General features: G+C 47.2%; 1 protein-coding gene across 2 annotated transcripts in view; it reads left to right on the top strand.

The window, feature by feature from the left end:
* The window catches only part of RAB6A (RAB6A, member RAS oncogene family), a 101,230-nt gene extending 82,879 nt beyond the window's left edge, over positions 1 to 18,351 (top strand). For both annotated transcript variants that reach the window (XM_054015875.1, XM_054015874.1), the window contains exons 7-8: positions 10,153 to 10,219; positions 15,050 to 18,351. In XM_054015875.1, coding sequence (XP_053871850.1) covers positions 10,153 to 10,219; positions 15,050 to 15,114 — 132 coding nt within the window. In that variant the 3' untranslated portion in view covers positions 15,115 to 18,351. The remainder of the gene's footprint in view (positions 1 to 10,152; positions 10,220 to 15,049) is intronic.
* The last annotated feature ends 1,603 nt before the right edge of the window (positions 18,352 to 19,954 follow it).

The following is a 19,954-nucleotide window of genomic DNA, read 5'->3' as shown; positions in this document are numbered from 1 at the left end:
ATTTGAAGTTGTGCAATGCTTCGCTATAACATTGTTTGGCTGCCTGCTTTGTCCATAGCTGGCAGCCCCCCATCAGCTTCCCTGTGCCCCCCCCCCCCACAGCGCCTCCTGTCCGCCAGCAAACCCTGCAAATCAGCGCGCCCCCCCCCTCCTGCCTGCAGCAATCAGCTGACTTGTGGCGTTCAGGAGGGAGGGCGGAGGAGTGAGGACTCCACGTGCAGGTTCCCCCTTCCTCCCCTGCCTCCCGAATGCTGCGTGCCAGCTGATTACCGCAGGCAGGAGGCGGGGGGAGCCTGCACGCTGAGTCCTCACTCCTCCCCCCTCCCTCCGGCCCCCCTGAACGTCACAAGCCAGCTGATTGCCATGGGCAGGAGGCAGGGGAGGAGCGAGGACGCAGGCATGCGGGTGGGGGCTTGGGGAAAGGGGTGGCGTGGCAGGCCGAGGGTTGAACCCCCCGCTTCTGGTACTTGCAGAGTAGGGGAGACTGCCGCTGCTGCGCAATATGCTTCTCCTAGCCTACAGCACCTTCAGCCTCCTTGCCTGCCTCATTGTCTCCAGTGCCAGTGGGCTGTGCCTGTGTGGGGTAAGATGGGGGCACCTTCCAACTATAGTACTGTACTATATGGCAAAAAAAAAAAAAATTCCCTGGAACCTAACCCCCCCATTTACATTCATTCTTATGGGGAAATTGGATTCACTTAACATCGTTTCACTTAGCATTTTTCAGGAACAGAACTGCAACATTAAGTGAGGAGTTACTGTACCTCACATTGAGACACCATGAATTCCAGTGTCTCTAATATATGTGGATGACACTGAGCTATGTGTCCTTCTCAAAGCACCTAGTCTCATAGGTCTTATTGGTTGAGCAAGTGCCTGGAAGCCACAGTAAGTTAAGTTTGAACCAATCTTGGAATAAGTGAGGGTAAGAAGGAAATATTTTGGAATCTATCCAGTACAATAAACTCATTGATCAAGAGCATCAGCCTCTGGTTGTTAAGAGCAGGGTGTCTCAGCGGTCATGCTGAATTTTAATGCTATCCAAATTTTGTTCTCAGCACTTGGGCACTGTGATAGATGCCTTACAAACCTCTACAATGGTTCAGAAGTGGTATTTGCCCTATATGTTTTGAAACCATTCTTGAAATATAGTGTGTAAGAAGTTTAATCTCTGATTCCACCAGGGCAAACTAATGGTTAATGACATCAGGCAGGAGACAGCAGCCCCAAGACTTTGCTCTTAGCTTCAGTCACACCTGTGCTAGCCCTTGCCCTAGTGTATCTACTTTTGTGCTTTGATCTCTGGTTCATTCTGTGTTGCTGGAAAGCAGTGAAGAGCTGGAAAGGGTGCAGAGCCTGGGCTCATTCCACCCCTTGTGCAGCCACAGAGGTCCCTTGCTCCATGGTGCCACTAGCATGCTGCGGGGCTGCCACATCTCATGACTGCGCTCTGGCAGTGAGCTCCCTGCCTCTTCCACCAGAGAAATGCAGGGAGTGGGTTCTCGGGACCTGAGCATGGCAGTCTGGCTCAACTGCACTTACGTAATGTTCAAGACGAGGACAGAATTGACCTCCTGGCTTCCCCTCCCAAAGAGACTTTGTGGGGCTCCCCTTCCAGAGTAGTGGCTCTCCCCCTTCAGGCCCTAAAACCCCATTTGGTTTCCAGGAGAAGAAAGGAAACATGAGCCCACAGGAAAATAGTGCATTTAACAGAGCCCTTCCTGTCTTGAGGAGAGGAGTGGAACGCATGTTGGTTAAGCAGAAAGCCTTGTTCTCCAGTGGTTCATAAACAATCAGGTACCTGACTTGATTCAGAGGCATCTGGGGCAGTTGGAGGTATAACTGTTTGCAGGCAACTCAAACAGGTGGAAAAGGTTTGCACCAGCAGATAAACTAGCTTGGAAGCCTGGGCACATGAGGCGTTTTCAATTGCCTTGGTTCCACCTGGTGTTTGCATTTCTCCATCCCCTCCGGAGGAACAGCTCTAATAAAGAAGCTGATGGGACAAGTCTTGTCCAGTCTCCTAGCTGCAGATTCCACCAAGACTGTGTTTCTCTCAGGCTTCTATTCTACTCCCAGATCTGTTGGTTCAGGGCCCTCTCCAGACATGCAGGTGCAGATTTCTAAAGGTATTTAGGCACTGAACTCCTGTTAAAATCAATGGGGGTTAGGCTCCTAAATACATCTTAAAAATCTGAGCTCCAGTCCCTACACATGTGACACTCGTCCTGGCTTGGGAAAGGAGAATACCTGAAGGAAAACGGGGTGGTGAGCAGCGTTTCAGACACCCTTCTGGCTTGAGGGATGGTCTATTCCAATAGCCTGTTAGAATCTTGGTAAGGGTGCTTCCTGCAGTTAAAGTACTTACATCAGAGCAAAATTATCCCTTCTGCTGATCTAGAATTCCTCTGAGTTTCAGCAAAGCCCCCCAAATTTCTTATAGATTCAAGGGGCCACTTCAGGATTAAGGGGAGGCTGGACTGCTTGCTTAGATTTATTTAACAAGAATTCTGCCCTACTGCAAAATTCTCTTTATTTGTTCTATTTGCTGGCACAAGCAGCACTATAAAAGGCTTTGAGATTTATCCTCTCCAGGGTGTCTCTCACAGACTCTTACAAATCAACAAGCCAACTGAGCCCAGAGTACATTAGAGTTCACTCCACTGGCTCTGGTGAAGTCTCAGCAGAGAAAGGGGAGGTTTCTGAAGAACTCTAACGGCAGCTATCTGGTACGGTCTACATATGTTCTCAAAGAACGTCAGGCTGAATGTGGCATCAGGTGATGTGGCATTTGACAGGATGGGTTTCTCGTAGCAGTAGTTGAAGAACCACAGCCCCATGAGGTAACCCTGTTCTGTAGAACGGGCCAAGTCTAACAGTTCGGCACTTTCTCCTGTCCCTGGGATTTTTGTCTTTAACGGGGAGGAATTGCTATCTGTTTCTCATCACTGTCCCTGTAGAATGAGACCTCTTCCTAATCACTGTTCCCCTGGGACAGACCCCAAAGTCTCAGGTCTAGTACCTGGGACAGAGACCACCCTTCCCTTGCCATGTTGCTGAATGGACAGTGAGGGAGAGGAGGGTTGAGTATGGAAAGAGTTGAGTGCCCCTGGTTTAGAGAGAGGTCTATTTAATGTTCCAGGCCTGGTTTCCTTATGCTATTCTACACGGTTAGATCCCCAGTTCAGGTGGATCCATTCGCTGGCACAGGAAGTGAGTTGAAAAGATCACGCCAAAGGGGTGGAGTATCTGGACTCTACCGAACTGGCTGCTCTCCTGCCTGATGTCACTGGAGGAGGAGCGACCCTTCAGTCTGCTGTGGCAGAATGAGAGGTGAAAACTGCCTGGGAAGAGATTCTCCTTGTGCCTGTTGCTCTTTCGTGCTCCTGTGTTTCACCCCCTGCCTTTGAAAGGTGCCAAGTGTATGCGGCTGCCTGTGAAATTCCTAAGTCAGCGAGAGAAAATACACTGACTGCTGATGTGGGTACGGAAGCTACTGTGAAGGAATAAGGTCTCTGTGTACGAGGCTGCTTTCTAGCCATCCTACTTTCCCTAATTGGATTTATTCACACATGCTCTGGCTGATAAGCACATGGTTCATAAAAGGGAAAGTAGATTTTCTTAGCTGCCAAATTCCCTTTTTTTAGTCCAATAATGTTGGTTAAAAATGTAGCGAAAGGCATAATTTTTGTGCCTTGCCAGACTGTAAAGAAGGGATTGCTGTATTAAACTTATCCTGGCTGTCAACAGCTGGCTTTAAATGCCATAATCTAATCAGTTCCCATCAACAGATTCATTTTTTAAAAATGTTAATTTTTGACTGAATTTGTGACCTTGACTTTCAGTGCTGGTGAATATTGCTAGCGTGGGGGTGGGAGGGAGGACTTGTATTCCGCACTTCAGTAACCCCTTCCTTCCAGGGATCTCGGAGCACTTTAAACAAATCAGCAGAGTACACTGGGAAAGAGGGATTCTCCTAAAAGCTGAGGCACGGAGAGGTTACATGATTTGCCCAGTATCATACAAGAAGTCTGACAGAATAGCAGCTATTTGTTGGTGTTCTCTATAGATCCTATTGTGGTAGGGCCAGATTTTCTAAAGCGCTCCACACCCACAGTTGGGGTCAGACTTTTAGACCGGTTCAGCTCCTATTTAGGAACTGGAATAAGTGGATAGATTTTCAAGATTACAGCATGTTGGGTGCTGAGCTTTTGAAAATCAGGCCTGTAGGTGTCGACCCCTCAGCTCCTTGTCCTGCGCTCTAACTACAAATATCCTTCATCCTCCCATCCTTTTTTGTCTCGCGTCTGTTTAATTCTCCTGAAAATAGCAGGTGAACTTGTACCTGGTTCTGAATCGCGCAGTGCCTAGCAAAACCAGATGGAGTCCTAGGATACCTTAGCTTATAAATGTTCACGTGTCCCTCTAGGTCGGGTTTACCTGGATTGTGAGCTCCTCCTTGGAGGTCCAATGCCTCCCTTCATCTTTCTCATCACTTGCCTTTACAATTTCATCTTAAAACCACTGCTGCCTGCTGAAGTACAAAGCCGCTGCTCCTCTTTCTTGACCCCCTAGTTTGCATGTGGGGAGCTTCCAATGGCTTGTTCTGTCTCCTCCTTGGTTCTTGCCCAGCATTTGGCTATTTAGAGGTTCAAGAGGGGGGTGGTGAGGATGGTTGTCCAGCAGTTAGGGCACAAGGTTCAATTCCCAGTTTTGCCACAGACGTCTCCTGGGCCTGGGGAAGTTACTTAGGTGTTGTGCTTCAGATCCCCATTGTACAGATAGAGAAAATAGCAGTACCCTGCCTCCCAGGGTAATTAAAGAGAGCGAAGTACTCGTACTACAGTAACGAGGTCTGTAGTACAGGTACCTGAAATACATAGCTGGGCGATCGGATTGATGACGACTTTGAATTTCCCTTTTCAGAAGTGTGTACTTTGCCCTGGCTGGTAAAATAGCCATAGGAGGGCACTTGAGTTTTTTTCATTTTGAGTGTCTCGTCATCCATTCTGTGAGCATCCTACCACTTTTCAACTGCTGCTGTGCATCTAGCAGATTTATTGAGCTGTCCATAACCAGCAAATCTGCCTGAGTAGTTCAAATTATTTTTCTAATGTGCATTAACTTGCATTTGTCCACAGTGAATTTCATCTGCCATTGTGCAATCCATTTGGCTAGCTTGAAATCCCTCCGGAGTTACTCAGGTTAGATGAACCTAAATCACCAATCACTCACTTGTCTGTGAATCTTGCCAGCTTGGTAGTTTCCCCCTTCCTCTCCCTCCCCTTTCTCCAGATCATTTAAGAATGCACTAAAGCTTACTACGGCTCCTTGAGGCATCCAGCTTTTTGCCTTGTTGAAAATAAACATTTTATTCCTTGTTTTCCCTCTTAACCAGTTTCTCATGCTTGGCAGAACTTTATCCCTCTCCTCTTGGCCCCTTAAGTTTCTTTAACAGCTTCTTGGATTGAAAGTCTGAATGATATCTGCCGGTTCTCTCTCTGCTTTTACTGACATCCTCGAATAATTCTAATATGTTTTCTACCCCATGCCCACACTTATCTTGGAGATTTGGAATTCTATTTTTAAGGTTCAGTGGTGTAAATCTGAGTCCACCCCTCCTGACTTTCCCAAAGAGAAGAACAATGCTTGTGTGGCAGAGTAGCCATCTGTAACCCGGAGGAACAGAGTAGCTAGGTCTGTTTGTATATGGGATTTGGTTGAGTATACCTGATGTGGAGTAATAGGTCTTAGTTCACTTGTGGGTTACTTGGGCTTTGCCTATAATATAGAAGCCTTATTTTTGGAGCTCAGGGAAGAGTCTTTTCCCCAGCATAGATCCTGAAGCCAGACGAGGCCTTTTCTTTTGGACTACCAGGAAGATGTGAGAGTGGTACTAGGCCAGATTAAAAAAAACATAGAGAGCGGGCTCTCTTCTCTGAGAATCTGGATTAAATGTGCCTGAAGTGAAGGGTGAAGTTGAAGCATCCTTGAAAGTTCTAAAGGAATAGTTCTATTTTTGTGTCATTTGATGCACGTCCTTCACAAATGAAATGCTTCAGCATGGGCTGGGTGACTGCCTCACTTACCTCCAGATCAGTTTGCCATCCTCCAGTACGGTATCAAGTATCAGGGGTAGTCGTGTTAGTCTGTATCCACGAAAACAAAGAGGACGAAATGGGGTGTTTTACCCATGAAAGCTGATGCCCAAATAAATCTGTTAGTCTTTAAGGTGCCACCAGACTCCTCGTGGCCAGTATGGTATAAGGGTTCAATGGTTGCTAATGTCTGTTTTGGTTGGCTGCTCGGGCCCTTCATTCTTAAATTCCTTCTGCACTCTTGGCTTGATACTGTTGGGCCTGGTGACTTCCTGCTCTTTAATTATTTTGTGCCCGCACCTTCTCTTTTGACACCTCCATCTCTCACCTTCTCTGTGTCGTTCCAGGGCTGAGAATGCTGAGAGCATCCTGTTGAACAGAAGTGATCGCTAGGCTACATTGCCCTGCAGCTCAGTTTATTATTTATGCAGCCATCATAAATGTTCATGGTGCTTTTAAAGGCAATTTCCCTGCCCTGAGGATCTTGCCATCTGTGTTCAGTTTTTCTTGTGCGAAATGTTTAGAGGTGACTGCGCTTTCAGCTCCTAAGAAACACGTTCACTGTGTCTGAGACAGAGCTGCAGGACTTCTTTCGGCAGAGATCTGGCCCTGCAGAGGCCACGAGACCTAAGAGAGAGCCAGCTTCTAATGATGCTTTTACAGGGGTGGGAAGGCTGCCACGTCCCCTGACAATGGGATGATCCCGACGAGAAACTTGTGGGCCTTTTGATACGAGTTTGATGTCAGTTTGTATTGCAATGTGATGATGAAACAATCCTGCCCCAGAAAAGGCTAGATTATCTAATAGGACTGCTCTACATCCAGAGGCCAGTCATGAGGGTGGCAGCCGTGAAGTGAGACTTGCATTCCTTGCCGGAGGGAGACATTCATTATAGGACTCAACTGAAAAAGCACATTGGTGCCTTAAATGTAAAATTTGACCAGCTTGGTAGTGAATGCTTGGAGAACAAATGAAATGCTAGGCAGGAAAGGATGAGTTGGTAAAGAGGGAATTCAGACACTGCCAATAACGTGTGACCACGTTTGGCTTATCCCAAAGTCACTACTGAAAGAGAATAAGGCATTTCAGTTCTGGAAGAGCAATGGGCACTAATATAATACTACTAGACTCTTAAGACTGGCAGAGGAAGAAGAGATGGGATCTTAAGTAGCTTCTTGGATCACTGGCTGTAAAGATTTCGCCTCTCAAGGAGGAGGATCAATTTTACATTGAGAGAGCCGACCAAATCCCTCTTTAAATATGAATAAAAGCAATGGGGTTGGCAGGGCTGTCTGCAAATGATTTGATCATAATGGCTATGAAAATCCTGCTGATCATACGGGAAAGAGGGAGACTTTATCTCTCCCCGACTTCCTCCTGCGATCCAGGCAAAGTGCCAATGTCTTTCTAGTTTAAAAAACGGCCTCTTGAAAAATGCATTGGAGACAGTGGTGCTTTTCCTAGCAGTTACGTATGAAGTATGCTGGCAAGACTCTATTTTGGGAAGCAGGGGTTGGGGAATGGATGTGAGACAGGAGCGAGAAATTGACCATCTGATAGGATGTCTTGACACCAGAACTCAAGCTGGCCGGATACTTCAGTCTATTTCCCCTCTGTATATTAACATGCCAAATTGGTTTAATTATTTCCTGATCAGCAAGTCCTTCCATCCATTCACACGTGAGAAGAATAGGCATTTATCCTATAGGCTTCCTTGTCCGCCTGTTTCCCATCCACTGCTGATGGACAGTATTGTTAAGCATCTGACAAGCTGATGTGCTTTGTCAGTATTTCTTGTCAGTGGCTGCTCTTTATTGCTTTATCGTAGCTGGTGTACGAGAATTCAGTTAAATCTATCAGACGTTTGACTGACTGGATAGTTCAGGGGAATTGCGGGAGGACCTGGAGACCAGCACCGGGATACGAAGTTTTATACTTCTAGGTCATTGGTTCAAATCCATCCCAGATCGGTGCTTCAGCCATCAGAGTCTGACTGGGCCTGCATGAAATAAGTTTGTTCTGTTCTCAGTTCATGTCCTAGTGAACATTGCGCATGTGGTGGTGGTGTTGGCTAAGGACTGAATGGACATAGTCGATTTTTGAGATGGTCCCTTCTTAGCGGAAGTGCAATGTGCTTCAGGTGGCACATGACCAGGATTCATCACCGAATTTGATCATTAGCTTCCCCGGCTTGGGCCAAGTGCGACGTGAACACTGATCCCTCAAGAACAGGGATGAGATGTTGATAGGAGCTGTGGGGGGAACTTGCTTTGCTAATGCCTCTCTTATACCTCGTTAGTTTGGCAGCACACCTTGTAGCAGCCTGCCACCGAATCAGTAATGACAAACTGACATAGGGCAGACTCCAAACGCAGTGTGTAGCTCTGCCCTGGGACGATCATGCCTACATGTGATAGAGGTGAAGGGTTGGTCTGTTTTATTTCAGCAACATTTGCATTGCTGGTCATGCCAACAAAGTGGTGTTGAATTTCATTTCAGCATTGTTTTCAGGCAGTAAATTCATAGTATGAACAGGTTCACCCCGGATGTCTCTCGAAGTAGCTCTCCAAGTTCTTCAGTTTCCTGCGGAAGCTGGGTTATTGGAGTAGATGGAGGAAAGCCTCGTGTTATCCAAGGAGATCGGTGAAAGAATAATGGGATGCCTTCAAAGGGACACTACTATAATGCTGACACAATGACCGTGGGGTTCAGATACTTGGTGTCTGTTTCTGTAGCAAGCATTGTGTCTGCAGGTTATAGTCTCGGGCTCCTCAGCAGCAGTTGCACGTATGTGCTCAGCCAACTGACTGCAAAACTCCCAAGCACCTGGAATCTTCCAGCCCAGTGCGCATGGTGTCTACTACTGGGCATGTGGTGTGTACACTAGCATAGATCCCATCCTCTGCTCTTGCTGGGGTTGTTACGCAGGGGCTACAGAAAGAGGAAAAACAGGTAATCTCGTGCATCTTCTCTTTTCACACCCCAGAGGCTCAGACTTGAGTCTGTACGTAATTCCCAGAGGTATTGGGGGAAACAGAATGGCGCTGTGGAGGGCTGTGCCAGTCTCATCTGCTTGATGTGGCTGGTTCTCCCAGTGACTCTGGAGAACACGGTTCAGCATGGGCACCATCCTTCAGTACATGATTCTCCTGCAGGAAAATATCAGAATTCCACAAGGTGAGGGAAACATTTCCCATGTCACACATGAACTCCGATGTACAACGTTAAGAAATACGTTCTAGACAGTGGACTAGTGAATGGGATTGGTGGCATAGGCCCCTAGTGGCAAACGGTTGCAGGTTGTTGTCTGCCCAGAGGGCTGGGGAAACGCCATCTGGCAGACCCCGCACAAAGCCGAGCTCCACGTTACAGGAAAGATACTGGCTAATTGTAGAAGGCAGAGAAGAGGGAGAAAGGTAGGTTTCAGCGTAGTCCGTCGCTTTAAAACACCAGGTAGCTGGACATGCCAATGGAAGTGTGGTTGGACAGGTACGAATTAGAGGCAAGAAGTATGCACAAGTGGAAATGACAAACAAGCATCTGACGACGAAAACGTGGCAAGACTCGCCCTACACTTGTGGCATACGCTCTCCTGCTAGAACTTGGCATCTGTCTAGCGCATGGTACGTCGCTCTGAACGTGTCCCCGATAACTAACACTTAGCTTCCCATGGAGTTGGCAGGCTCTGAATTCTCATGTTACACATGGGCAGACTGTCCGAGGTGAAGTGATTTGCCATAACCAGGATTGGAACTCTGGGGTTCCTGTCTCCCACATGGAGTTCGTTTCCAAAGACATTCATGGATTGTTTAACTGTTACTACGTAGCTGGTGAGTCCAACTAATGTAACTTCCAGTGTTAATGAGGATGTGCGCTTCCCGGTGTCCCAGATCCAAAGGTTACTGTGGGTGTTGGTCTCTTAGGGTAGCCAGTGCAGATTTTGAGATAGTAGACAGGCATGTATGAAGTCATTCTGTTTTGTCCGGCAGAATTGGAACACGTTGTCACAAATGTTACTATGCTTTTAATCAGTTTTATCTTTCTCTTTTTCAGCTTTTCCGACGTGTGGCAGCTGCCTTGCCTGGAATGGAGAGCACACAGGACAAAAGCAGAGAAGACAGTATCCTTTACGTGTTCGAGCCATAATTCTGTGGATGTATAGCTAGGGGTTTGCACGCATGGGGACATGCAATCCCTGAGTAACAGACGCAGGATGGGAGAGGGAGAAGTATAAATATAAAACCTGCCCCTGGTGGCCATCTGCCTACCTGTTATTAGTTGGCAACTTGCTTATTGGCATCACAGAAGCGTGTTGAGGAAAGAGTATGATCCTTACAGACTAGTTCAGCAAGGCTGTTCCAAGCTGTAGAAGCAGCGTGGAAGAAAGTGCCCGGAGACTTGTGGAACAAGCTGTAAAGAAGCTGAGGGAGGTTGAGCCTAGGAGCACTGGTGGAGTGGAGGGGTGAGGGTTATGCAGTGACGTGAGTGGATAGGTGTAGGGATGATCAGCTGGGAAGTGCCTTGGAAGTGGGACAAGAGGCCTGAATTTAATGTGGTGGAAAAGGGGATTAAAAGGAAGCTGACATGGTCAGATCACCAGGCAAGGGAATTCTCAGACCAGCATTTTGAACAGGTTGGATGTCACGGAGGCTAAAGAGGAGGAGTTTGCAGTAGTGAGGAGAGAGCCCCGACAAGTTTGGTCTGGACAGAGAAGGCTGGATCTGAGATGTGTTTTATAGAGCAGTAGTTCTCAACCAAGGGGCCAGGGACCCCTAGGGGGCTGCGATCAGGTTTCAGGGCGGCTGCCAAGCAGGGCCAGTGTTAGACTTGCTGGGGCTCAGGGCAGAAAGCCGAAGCCCCACCACATGGGACTGAAGTCCAAGCCCCTGACTCCTGCCACACGGGGCTGAAGCCGAAACCTCAGCAATGCAGCTTTGCAAGGCCCCCTGTGGTATAGGGCCCCAGGCAATTACCCTGCCTGCTACCCCCTAACGCTGGCCCTGGCTTTTATATGCAGAAAACCAGTTATTGTGGCACAGGTGGGCCGGGGAGTGTTTATAGCATGTTTTGTGGGGAGGGGCTCAAAGAAAAAGGTTGAGAACCCCTGTTCTAGAGGATGAAGCTGCAAGTCTCGGGTGCCAAACTGAGGCCCGAATAACAGGAGATCAAAGCATTGTCAGTGGCTAAAGAATGAGGAGGGCTTAGGGGGGACGACAGCTGAATGGAGGCAGGTCAGGAGTGTAAAGGTAGGTTTCTGAGTAGCCTGCAATAAAGATCACTCATTGTCGAGAGAAAAGGCTGGAGGTGCCCTGACAGGAGCCGCTCTGAGAGAGGCATAAGGGGATTTCCCCAAGAGGTGCTTTGCTCAGAGGTAGGAGATCCAGGTGATAGTCACGAAAGCCAAGGCAGGACAAGACCTTGAGAAGTCGGGTGCAATCAGCAAACTCCGCACCACCTACAACCCTTCAGTTGCAATCAGTCTCTGACCTCTTCCTGGCCACATCTTGGGACCTCTTCCTCCCCCATCATCTCTGCTTCTCTCGACACTGCAAGGAAGAAGGGAAATAGGTCTTTTATGAGTATGGGGGACATGAGCATGCTTATCTCTAGGGGATAACGCCAAAAGGGAGAGCAAGTGTTGAGAAAGAGAGGGCATAAGAGTGAGAGTGGATGGATTTTTTGTGGATGGTGGTGGAGGAGTTGGAGGGTGAGGTGAGAAGTAAGAGTGGAGGAGGAGAGGAAATCACAGCAGAGCTTGATGATCTTGTTTGAAAAAGCGGGTGGAGGATAGAGGGGAGGTTTTAGGGGATAATCTGGTTCAAATACATAGCTGGCATTGTGAGCCTACGAGTCAGTGAAGGTGGAGCTCTGTAGTACTGTTTGGCAAGGAACGAGGCAGGAACTGTAAGAGCGCACACCTGCAGTGGAGGAAGTAAGTGGATCAGATGTGAACAAGGCCTTTTAAGCATCACATTTGTTGCGGAGGAAAAACCATGATTTTAGCAGCTATAGATTGCAGCTGCTAAATCCTGAGCTGTGTGAGACGTGTACTTGATTAATCAAGGACCTTTTCTCAGCAGCACACAGCTGACAGGCTAATCAGTGCCCATTTTATTAATAAGAAGGCCAGTGTTAGATCCTCAGTCCCTGCATGCGGTGACTCCTGCTGCCTCCATCGGGAGTTATATCCAGTCTCCAAATGGGAGAGCAATAAAGCCACTTCCAGTTGGGCTTTCTGCAGAGTGCAGATAGCAAAACTTGTCGCAGTGTGTCCTCTGCTGTAGACGCAGGTCAAGACCAGTGGTGAGTTTTTTCCCCCACTGCCTGTTTACAGAACCATGTGGGTTCAAGGAACTTGGGCTAAGCATCAGGCTTTCATGCTCCATAACTCATCTGCATGGTGTTGGCAGAGCTGTAGTTTTAAGCATCTTCCTCAAACAGCTTCCTCTTAACTGTGAGAGGATTTAGAGACTCAAAACTACAAGACAGAACTGTAACAAAGGACTCTTCAGTTCTTTGTTTCTTGCTGACCTCGTCCTTCCCCATTTATCTCCTTCCATCCCTTGTAAAGAAAAGCTTCCTCCCCAAGAGTAGATACTTGGTGTTACCAGCTGCACGAACTGCGTGCCACCCCGAGCTCGCTGAGCAGAGACGGGTTTGAGACTTGTGCTGAGCTGACATGAATCGGCGTGTTTGGGGGGCAGTGTTCAGCGTTCCACCTGTGATCTCTGGGTGCACTGTAGCGATGGAGCGTCAGGTTTGGGGATCCGAGCACCAGAAAGGGAGCCGTTTAGTAGAGGCTGTGTCAGAGGAGAGCGTTTGAGTGACCTTGTGCCATTGTTCGCTATTGGCTGTCATTGCAAGGGGTAGGTTTTGCTCATTGACACCAGTAAGCAGCAGTGAGAGAGTTGGGAGAAAGGATTCATGGTTCTTTCCCACAAAGGTGTTCTCAGCACCTGGGAATGGTGCGGTAGTGTGAGAAGGTCAGTGCTCCTAAACCCCATGATGGGTATGGTAGGAAAAGAGATGGGGGATTAGAACAAGTTCCTCTAGGAAGTTCCAGGTTGACTGAAGACTCACTACTGTGTACAGTGCATTTAGTGTTCCTGGCCATGGAGTAGATGCTATGGGTATAAGTAACGTGTCTGTACTTGGGGATTGTCTTTTTCTGATCCAGTCTAGGACCAATGCCAAAAGTTACAGACTCAGTTAACAGTGCCACAGCAACCTCTAAACCTGGTAGATTGAGAGGCTGGACCTTAAATCTCATCTTATTACCCTCTTCTTTCCCCCACTGCAGTTCTGACGCACAATTGGCAATTTCTGGGCAGTGACTTGTGAGTGATTGGAATGCCTTATGTTAGGGGTGTCAGACTCCTCCTGCAGTGAGAGCCAAATTACCGTCTCACACCGTGAACCTGGAGTTCAACTTTCACTAGTCCTTTGGGCACGTAAGCCTCCTCACTTTCACTCTTCTTTCCTGCCCCCTCCCTCTGTCACATACTGCTCCTAGATACTGGGGCTGTGGGGTGGAGTGACGGGGGGGGGGGGCACTCTTTTCTCTGAGGCTGGGGTACTTAGAGCAGCAGGAAGCTGTGGGGTGTGGGGGAGCAGAGAAACATCTGCTCTCCTGACCCCATTGCTATGGGGCTCTGCAGTGGCAGCGAGAGGCTGGGAAGAAGTCTCTTTACGCTGGGACATTGCAGCCCTTGTAGGTGCTCAAGGAGAAGGGGAGTGAGGAGGAGGAGCGCAGATGCTTGTGACCAATCAGGTATGAGCTCTTAAGCTCCTCCCACTTCAGGGGTCCAGCCCTGTTGAAGTGCAGGCGCTGCAGGTCGAATGCCTTGGAAGTGTGGAGGCGGTTGCAAGCTGGAAGGAAGGGTCCTGAAAGTGGGATCTGCCCCGCATGTCATGTGTTTGACACATGGGCTTTATGCCATTAGAGATCTGGGTTCCTGCTTTCAGAGGAGATACAGCTGCAGTGTTGGCTTCAAAAAGATGGCTACTAAAACGGCAAGATAATCAGGACAACTCCTATTTATAATCCAATCTTCACAGTTTGCCAGGCCTAGGAGACAAATACTCTGTACCAGTCGCTCTCCGTCTTCCTTGGCCCACAGAGTGGTTGAAAAATTGTCCCGGAGTCCACCATAGCCCTCAGTCCTCTGTAAATGGAAAGGATTATGGGCTTTGGGCCATGGGGGGGAGGTTTCTGAAGGGGGGTGTGGAGAGGTTAATGCTGCTGAGATGAACTGGGCCTTCCTCCCCTCCCTGGAGCTGCACACAGGGAAGGGGACCTGCAGGAGCTGCTCTCTGATCGGTGGTGAGAGCAGGGCCGAGGGAAGGGAAAAGAGAGCAAGCGTCTCTGCTCTTGCTGGGCTCTACTGGCCAGTGGGTGTCTCCCCACCAACTGAAAGCTGCTGTAGTCTACCACTGGAAAGCCTGGACATACAAGCCATTGTCGAGCTAGCCGTGCTTTAGAGACTGTCCGAGAGCTTCAACCTGCGTGCCTTTCATTTCCTACTATACAGATACCTTGGAAACAGGAAGAGGTGATTAGGAGACAGCAGGGAAGGAAAGATCTTATGGGGCGGGCACTGCATTTCTAAGAGCTTGGCAGGGACACCCCACGCCTGGCCTGGGCACGCTCTTGGGTAATTAGCACAAATCTCAAATCAGTAAAGGGGGCTAGGAAATCTACCTTGACTTGTGTCTGAGGCTGGGATTTTCAAGGGAGGTGCCCCATTGAATGCCAGTGGGAGTTGGCGCCTAGCTGTGTTAGGCTTCTCTGAAAATGCCAGCCGAAAGCCCCACCTAGAGGCAGTGCAGTGAAATATGGCAGAACGAGGATGACTGTGCCCACCAACATGGCTGAGCAAGGCTGGCTTTGGACCCAACAGGGCCAAGGGGGGAGTGCTCCCACTTGTTTGCCTTAACTTACTTCTTCCAGTGATCGACATAAAACTGGAAAAGCCTCAAGAGCAGCCCGTCAGTGAAGGAGGTTGTTCCTGCTAATACCATGTTGCTTCTCTTACCTTTCTCCAGAACATCACTGCTTCCCCTCCCTTTACTCTTCATTGACTGCGGTGTGAATATTGGCTTGAACTGTCCCCTTTCAGTAATAACGTATTGCAATTCATCGTTGCTGGCTGTCTCGTGGAGATGATCTCTTAGCTTCACAAGCGCGCACACAAAAGAAAATGTCAGTGTCTTCATTATTTATAAGAAAAAAATAAAGCCAAAATATTCCAGCATATTCCAGTTATAACTTTAAAAAGATAGGTACAATTTCTTAATATTTGTTCCTTTTTTAATGTTATTATAATGCTCTTTGAAATGATGGAAATCGAGTAAGTTTTGAATTGGACTTGGTCAAGAGGAATGTGCAGAATAACACTTATATCTTACCCACTTGATTTCGCTATCAAACTGGAAATGGCTAGACAGCAGTCAAAAGAGAGGCAGAGTTGGCTTTTCCTTAAGGATTAGATGCTGCCCTTTCAATATCAAATAAACAAGAGCTAGAACATCCTCTATGCTGAGATGCTCTGAATCTTTTTTCAAGCCCCAAACATTTTGGAAACCTGAAACTTTAGCAGGGTTTTGATGCTGAAAAAGGCTACTGAGTCCTTTAGTCTTTGCAGAGTCAATATGAACAAATTTCCAAGAAAGCAGACCCAGAAATACTAAGTGTCTTTCTGATATTGATAAATGGCTCTTTTGGGGAGGGACACGTGTGCTAACGAAACACTTTTGCCGAAGACAAGTAAACAGATGTCTTGGATACACAATTAGTTTTAAAAGCATTTTTTCTTTGATGTAGAACTCCAATAAAGTAAATTATTACTTGAGAGATTGGAACATGACGTTTTGGCTATTGTATCGGGGAGAAAAGCAATTTTAAAAAAAAGGAATTTTTAAACAAAGTTCAGCATCAGCACTAAAAACAATTTTGTCAGTGGATTGGCGTGTCCAAATTGTAGCAGAAAGACAAAACAGCCTTTGATGGAACAAGTAGAAATGTTACAATACTTGACAGTTAATATGGGGTGGATCGATTGAGGATCAGCTCGTGGGTTTCCTTATCATGGTCCTAAGTAAATTGGGGGCGGGGGGATGTTTACTTGTGAGCCTATAGAAGTAGATTTGAAAGACCCTAAGTAACAAAGAAGAGAATTTTAATAGGATGGAAAGAAACTTATGATTATGCAGACGTATGCCTTTAATTTTTAGCATTTTTTATGTTGGGTCTTCCAAGTTGGTTTAGTTTTTTCATTAGATCTGTATAGTTTGGTTAAATAGCTAGTAATTTAGTTTTATATTTAACTAAGCTACAATTAACCATTTTTCTTTGATATTTATTTCTCGGCTTAATTTTTTTTACTATTTTCAGTATTTTTTGTTTTGCTGAGGAATCCGTGTAGAGTTTTGCCAGTGTTGCAAGATGTAGCTATCCAAGAAACACAGAGAAACCAATACACTAGACGCGCACCCTTGTAATCTTTACTAGTCCTTGTGAAATTGCTGTGTCAGTTAATAAACACAATTGTAAATACATTGTTTGCAGGAAGAGTATTGCTGAGTTACAGTGCAGGAAAAAAATTCCCAAGTCTACCTTACACGCATTACTTAATCGACGGAGTCTAAAGATGGAATCGAAAACACTCAGACTCCTCCCTTCTCCCCTTCCCCCACTGAAAATAACCAACCCTGGGAGAATAATCCCCCTCCCCCACTGCTGTCACCTGGCAATATGCAGAGAACGTGTGGAATTCTGCATTCTGCAATTGAATGTCAAATCAATACCTGCCCGGGGTTTATAATAACTCTGCATACCAATAACTTAACATTAAAGGCAAAAATGAGATGTAAAGTGCTTTTATAATGCAATATTAAAGGCGATTTTTTTTTGACGTGGCATGTCTTGAAATAAACAGTGAAATATGACGAAGGATCATATTCTTTATTTCAAAGAAGCTGATGTGGGGAGGAAAACCTGGCTACTTTTCCTGTATTGTAGTCGCCTTTATTGTGCAAAAAACAAAACCCCCATCTTGCTGCTTTTAATATTCAGTTTTCTTTGGCTTGGATTCTTAAAGTAATTCAGTTTGTTCTGTAAACAAGCGCAGCATTTTTGCCTCCAATAAAGTATAAGGAAAACACTAAAACACGGTGCTTGAACAGCAACTCTTCGCCCTAAGCTTGAAACGTTTGACAAGCCAGGCCCTAGATAAGTCAGATGCAGGGCCGGCTTTAGGAACTGTGGGGCCTGATTCGAATACCCGGCGGCGGGGGGGTCCACTTCGGGTCTTCCGTGGCACTGAAGGACACACACCCCTGCCGCCGAAATGCCACTGAAGATCCAAAGCAGACCACTGCCGGCTGAGTAAAAACATTAAAAAGGCGCCTAAGGCGCGGGGCCCGATTCAGGGGAATCGGCCTAAAGCCGGCCCTGGTCAGATGATTACTCAAGCAAGTAGTCCTTACTCAGCTGAGTCATCATCCTTATTTTAATGGGGCTACTTGTGCAAGCTATGGGCTGCTTGTTTGCGTAAGGGTTTGCAAGATCAGCCCATTAGGACTTGCCTTTGCCTGAAAATGAGTGTTAGAACCTGACCTCGAGGAGTCGTGTCTTGAACATGTTAAACACTTTGTGGTTGCATAAACCAGGACAGCTCGTGTGTTGAACATTTTCAGTTGGTCGTGGTAGATTCCCACTGAAACCAGGGCATACCTCTGACTACCGGACTTGTTTAACACAACTTGTCCCTGCATCCACTGACTGCAATCGTATAGAACATCGTGTTAGCTTCCATGACTCCCAACACATGTTCCAATACTACCCCGTTTTCTAGTGAAAGGAAGCCCCCGGTAATGTACATGGAAGCAGAATGTTTATTGTCTGTACGGTGCTTCCTCATTCCAAGTTGTCTAGCTTTTCTTTTCATCCACGCTGCCAGTTGACCCATGAGAATAGGCTCGTTTTTAAAGACGGTTTTAAAACAGTAAAAATTTCCGCTTTGTTTCTTTTCCCCTCCCCACTCTGGCTTGATGATGTACAGTACCTTCTGCAACTGTCCATTACTCACTTTTTGTCTTGATGCAAAGTAGTTGAATAAATTGTAAAAGGGGGGAAAAGGTTCCTTCTCTTCTTCATGTTGGAATGTCACTGGTACCTCAGCTCTGTTTGATAATATAAAACAACAAAAATTCCTTAGCGCTTGAACTAAATAAATACCTGTCTCATTGGAACTCTTTGATGGCTCTTTTCTCTGAGGACGTGGTGGGGGAAGGAAGGGACTCTGATTTATTTACTTAGCAGGAGGCTTGGATCTCTTTTCTCTTGGAACAAGAAAATAGCTCTATCTACCTCCTCCCACAAAGCAAGCTTACTGTGTCCATGAAATACTCTCCAGTCTAAGCTACTGTGCCCTGTTCTGAAAATTTAATTTCACAGAGAGCATCACTTGTGCTTGTCTTGTAGCACAAACTAGAGCCGCTTTTGCAACGTTAGCTCTTGGCTGTAGCAGTCACTTTTTCTCTCCTTCCCCTGCAGCTGGTGACCACCTTGACCTTGGAAGTCAGTAATCTCCTCTTTTTTTCTGTTTTAAAATCCTTGTAAAGAAAAAATGGCCGTCCCATAAGCAGGTAAGTTGGTGGCCAGCCTCTGTGTTAAACCCCGTCCGTTGGCATTGCCTGTCCTCCTGTTCAATTCGTACTCTAACATCCTAGAGATCGCTCCAAGACTGGGGGTGGACCTAGCTCGTATGGTGCAGGCCTGTGCACAATGGGAGAGGAGCTCGTGAAGATCCTGCTGGTAGGCTCCAGCTTAATTAAGGAGAGAGATGGTAGTTGTGGGAATTGCTAGTGAGGAAACTGCAGTAAAATGCTGAAGTGCTGGTACATGTAGCAATGACTGGGAAACACTAGCCAAGTCCATGGAGGGGAGAAGTAAGGGAGAATTCCATAAGCACTTAGGGCCACCAATGTGTGAACCACGCATGGCCTAACCTCAAATCATTGGCTCAGTGTCTCAAAACACACAATGAAATGTCATGTCTTATCAACTGGTTCTCCAACAAATGAGCTTTTGGGTTTCCTGGTAGCTTTCACGTAACAGTACACGAGGCAGTGGAACTAGTATCAGTGGATGCCCTCAGGCAATGAGCCATCAGTGTATCCGTTGGCAGGGGATGAGGAAACGCTGAGTGGCATTGTAGAGGGGCTCAGACCTGAGAGCTCTAAAAACGGCGTCTGGTTGGAGGGAGTTGGAGAGCTCTGAAAGCTGCACTCTTGCTGTGCTCACACTAGTTGGGGTGCGGTCGCTGTGGGAGGTCCCTTCCAGCATGAGTTACATTAACCTGTTCTCTAGGGCTCAGTGATCCCAGTTGTGCAGAGAACATATGTGAAGTGTTTCCTGGGGCAGGGTCTGCAAAGGATGCTACTGGCCCTATTATATGCCTTCAGCACCCCCAGAAAGGGTGACTTGCTAGTCCTCTTTCTCCTGGGCAGGATGGCCCAAGTCCTATGGCTACCCCATTTCTAATCCAGAAATGTAGCCCCTGGACTAATGTCCCAGCGAGCAATGAGCTGAGTGGCCAACACCTTGTAACTGTTGCCTTCTGGGACCTGCTGCATCTCCTGTTTGGCTTTCCCTGTGGCTGAAGAGGGATAAAACCTTGGATGGGGCCTCCAAACCCCTCTGACTTTCTCCTGCTCTTGCATCGTAGTTCCTGAGCTCAGGCTGGGCTGTGGCTCAGCCTACTAGTGCAGCTGTATTTGTGTCAAAGTGAGGAATTTCTCCTTCCAGGGGGTCAGTGGTTTGGTGGTTGGGATGGCAGGCCGTAAAGGCCAG

This window comes from Malaclemys terrapin, chromosome 1 (assembly GCF_027887155.1).
Source record: "Malaclemys terrapin pileata isolate rMalTer1 chromosome 1, rMalTer1.hap1, whole genome shotgun sequence".
Classification (NCBI taxonomy): domain Eukaryota; kingdom Metazoa; phylum Chordata; order Testudines; family Emydidae; genus Malaclemys; species Malaclemys terrapin.
The sequence above is the reverse complement of the archived record's forward strand: the minus strand, read 5'-3'. Positions and strand labels throughout refer to the sequence as shown.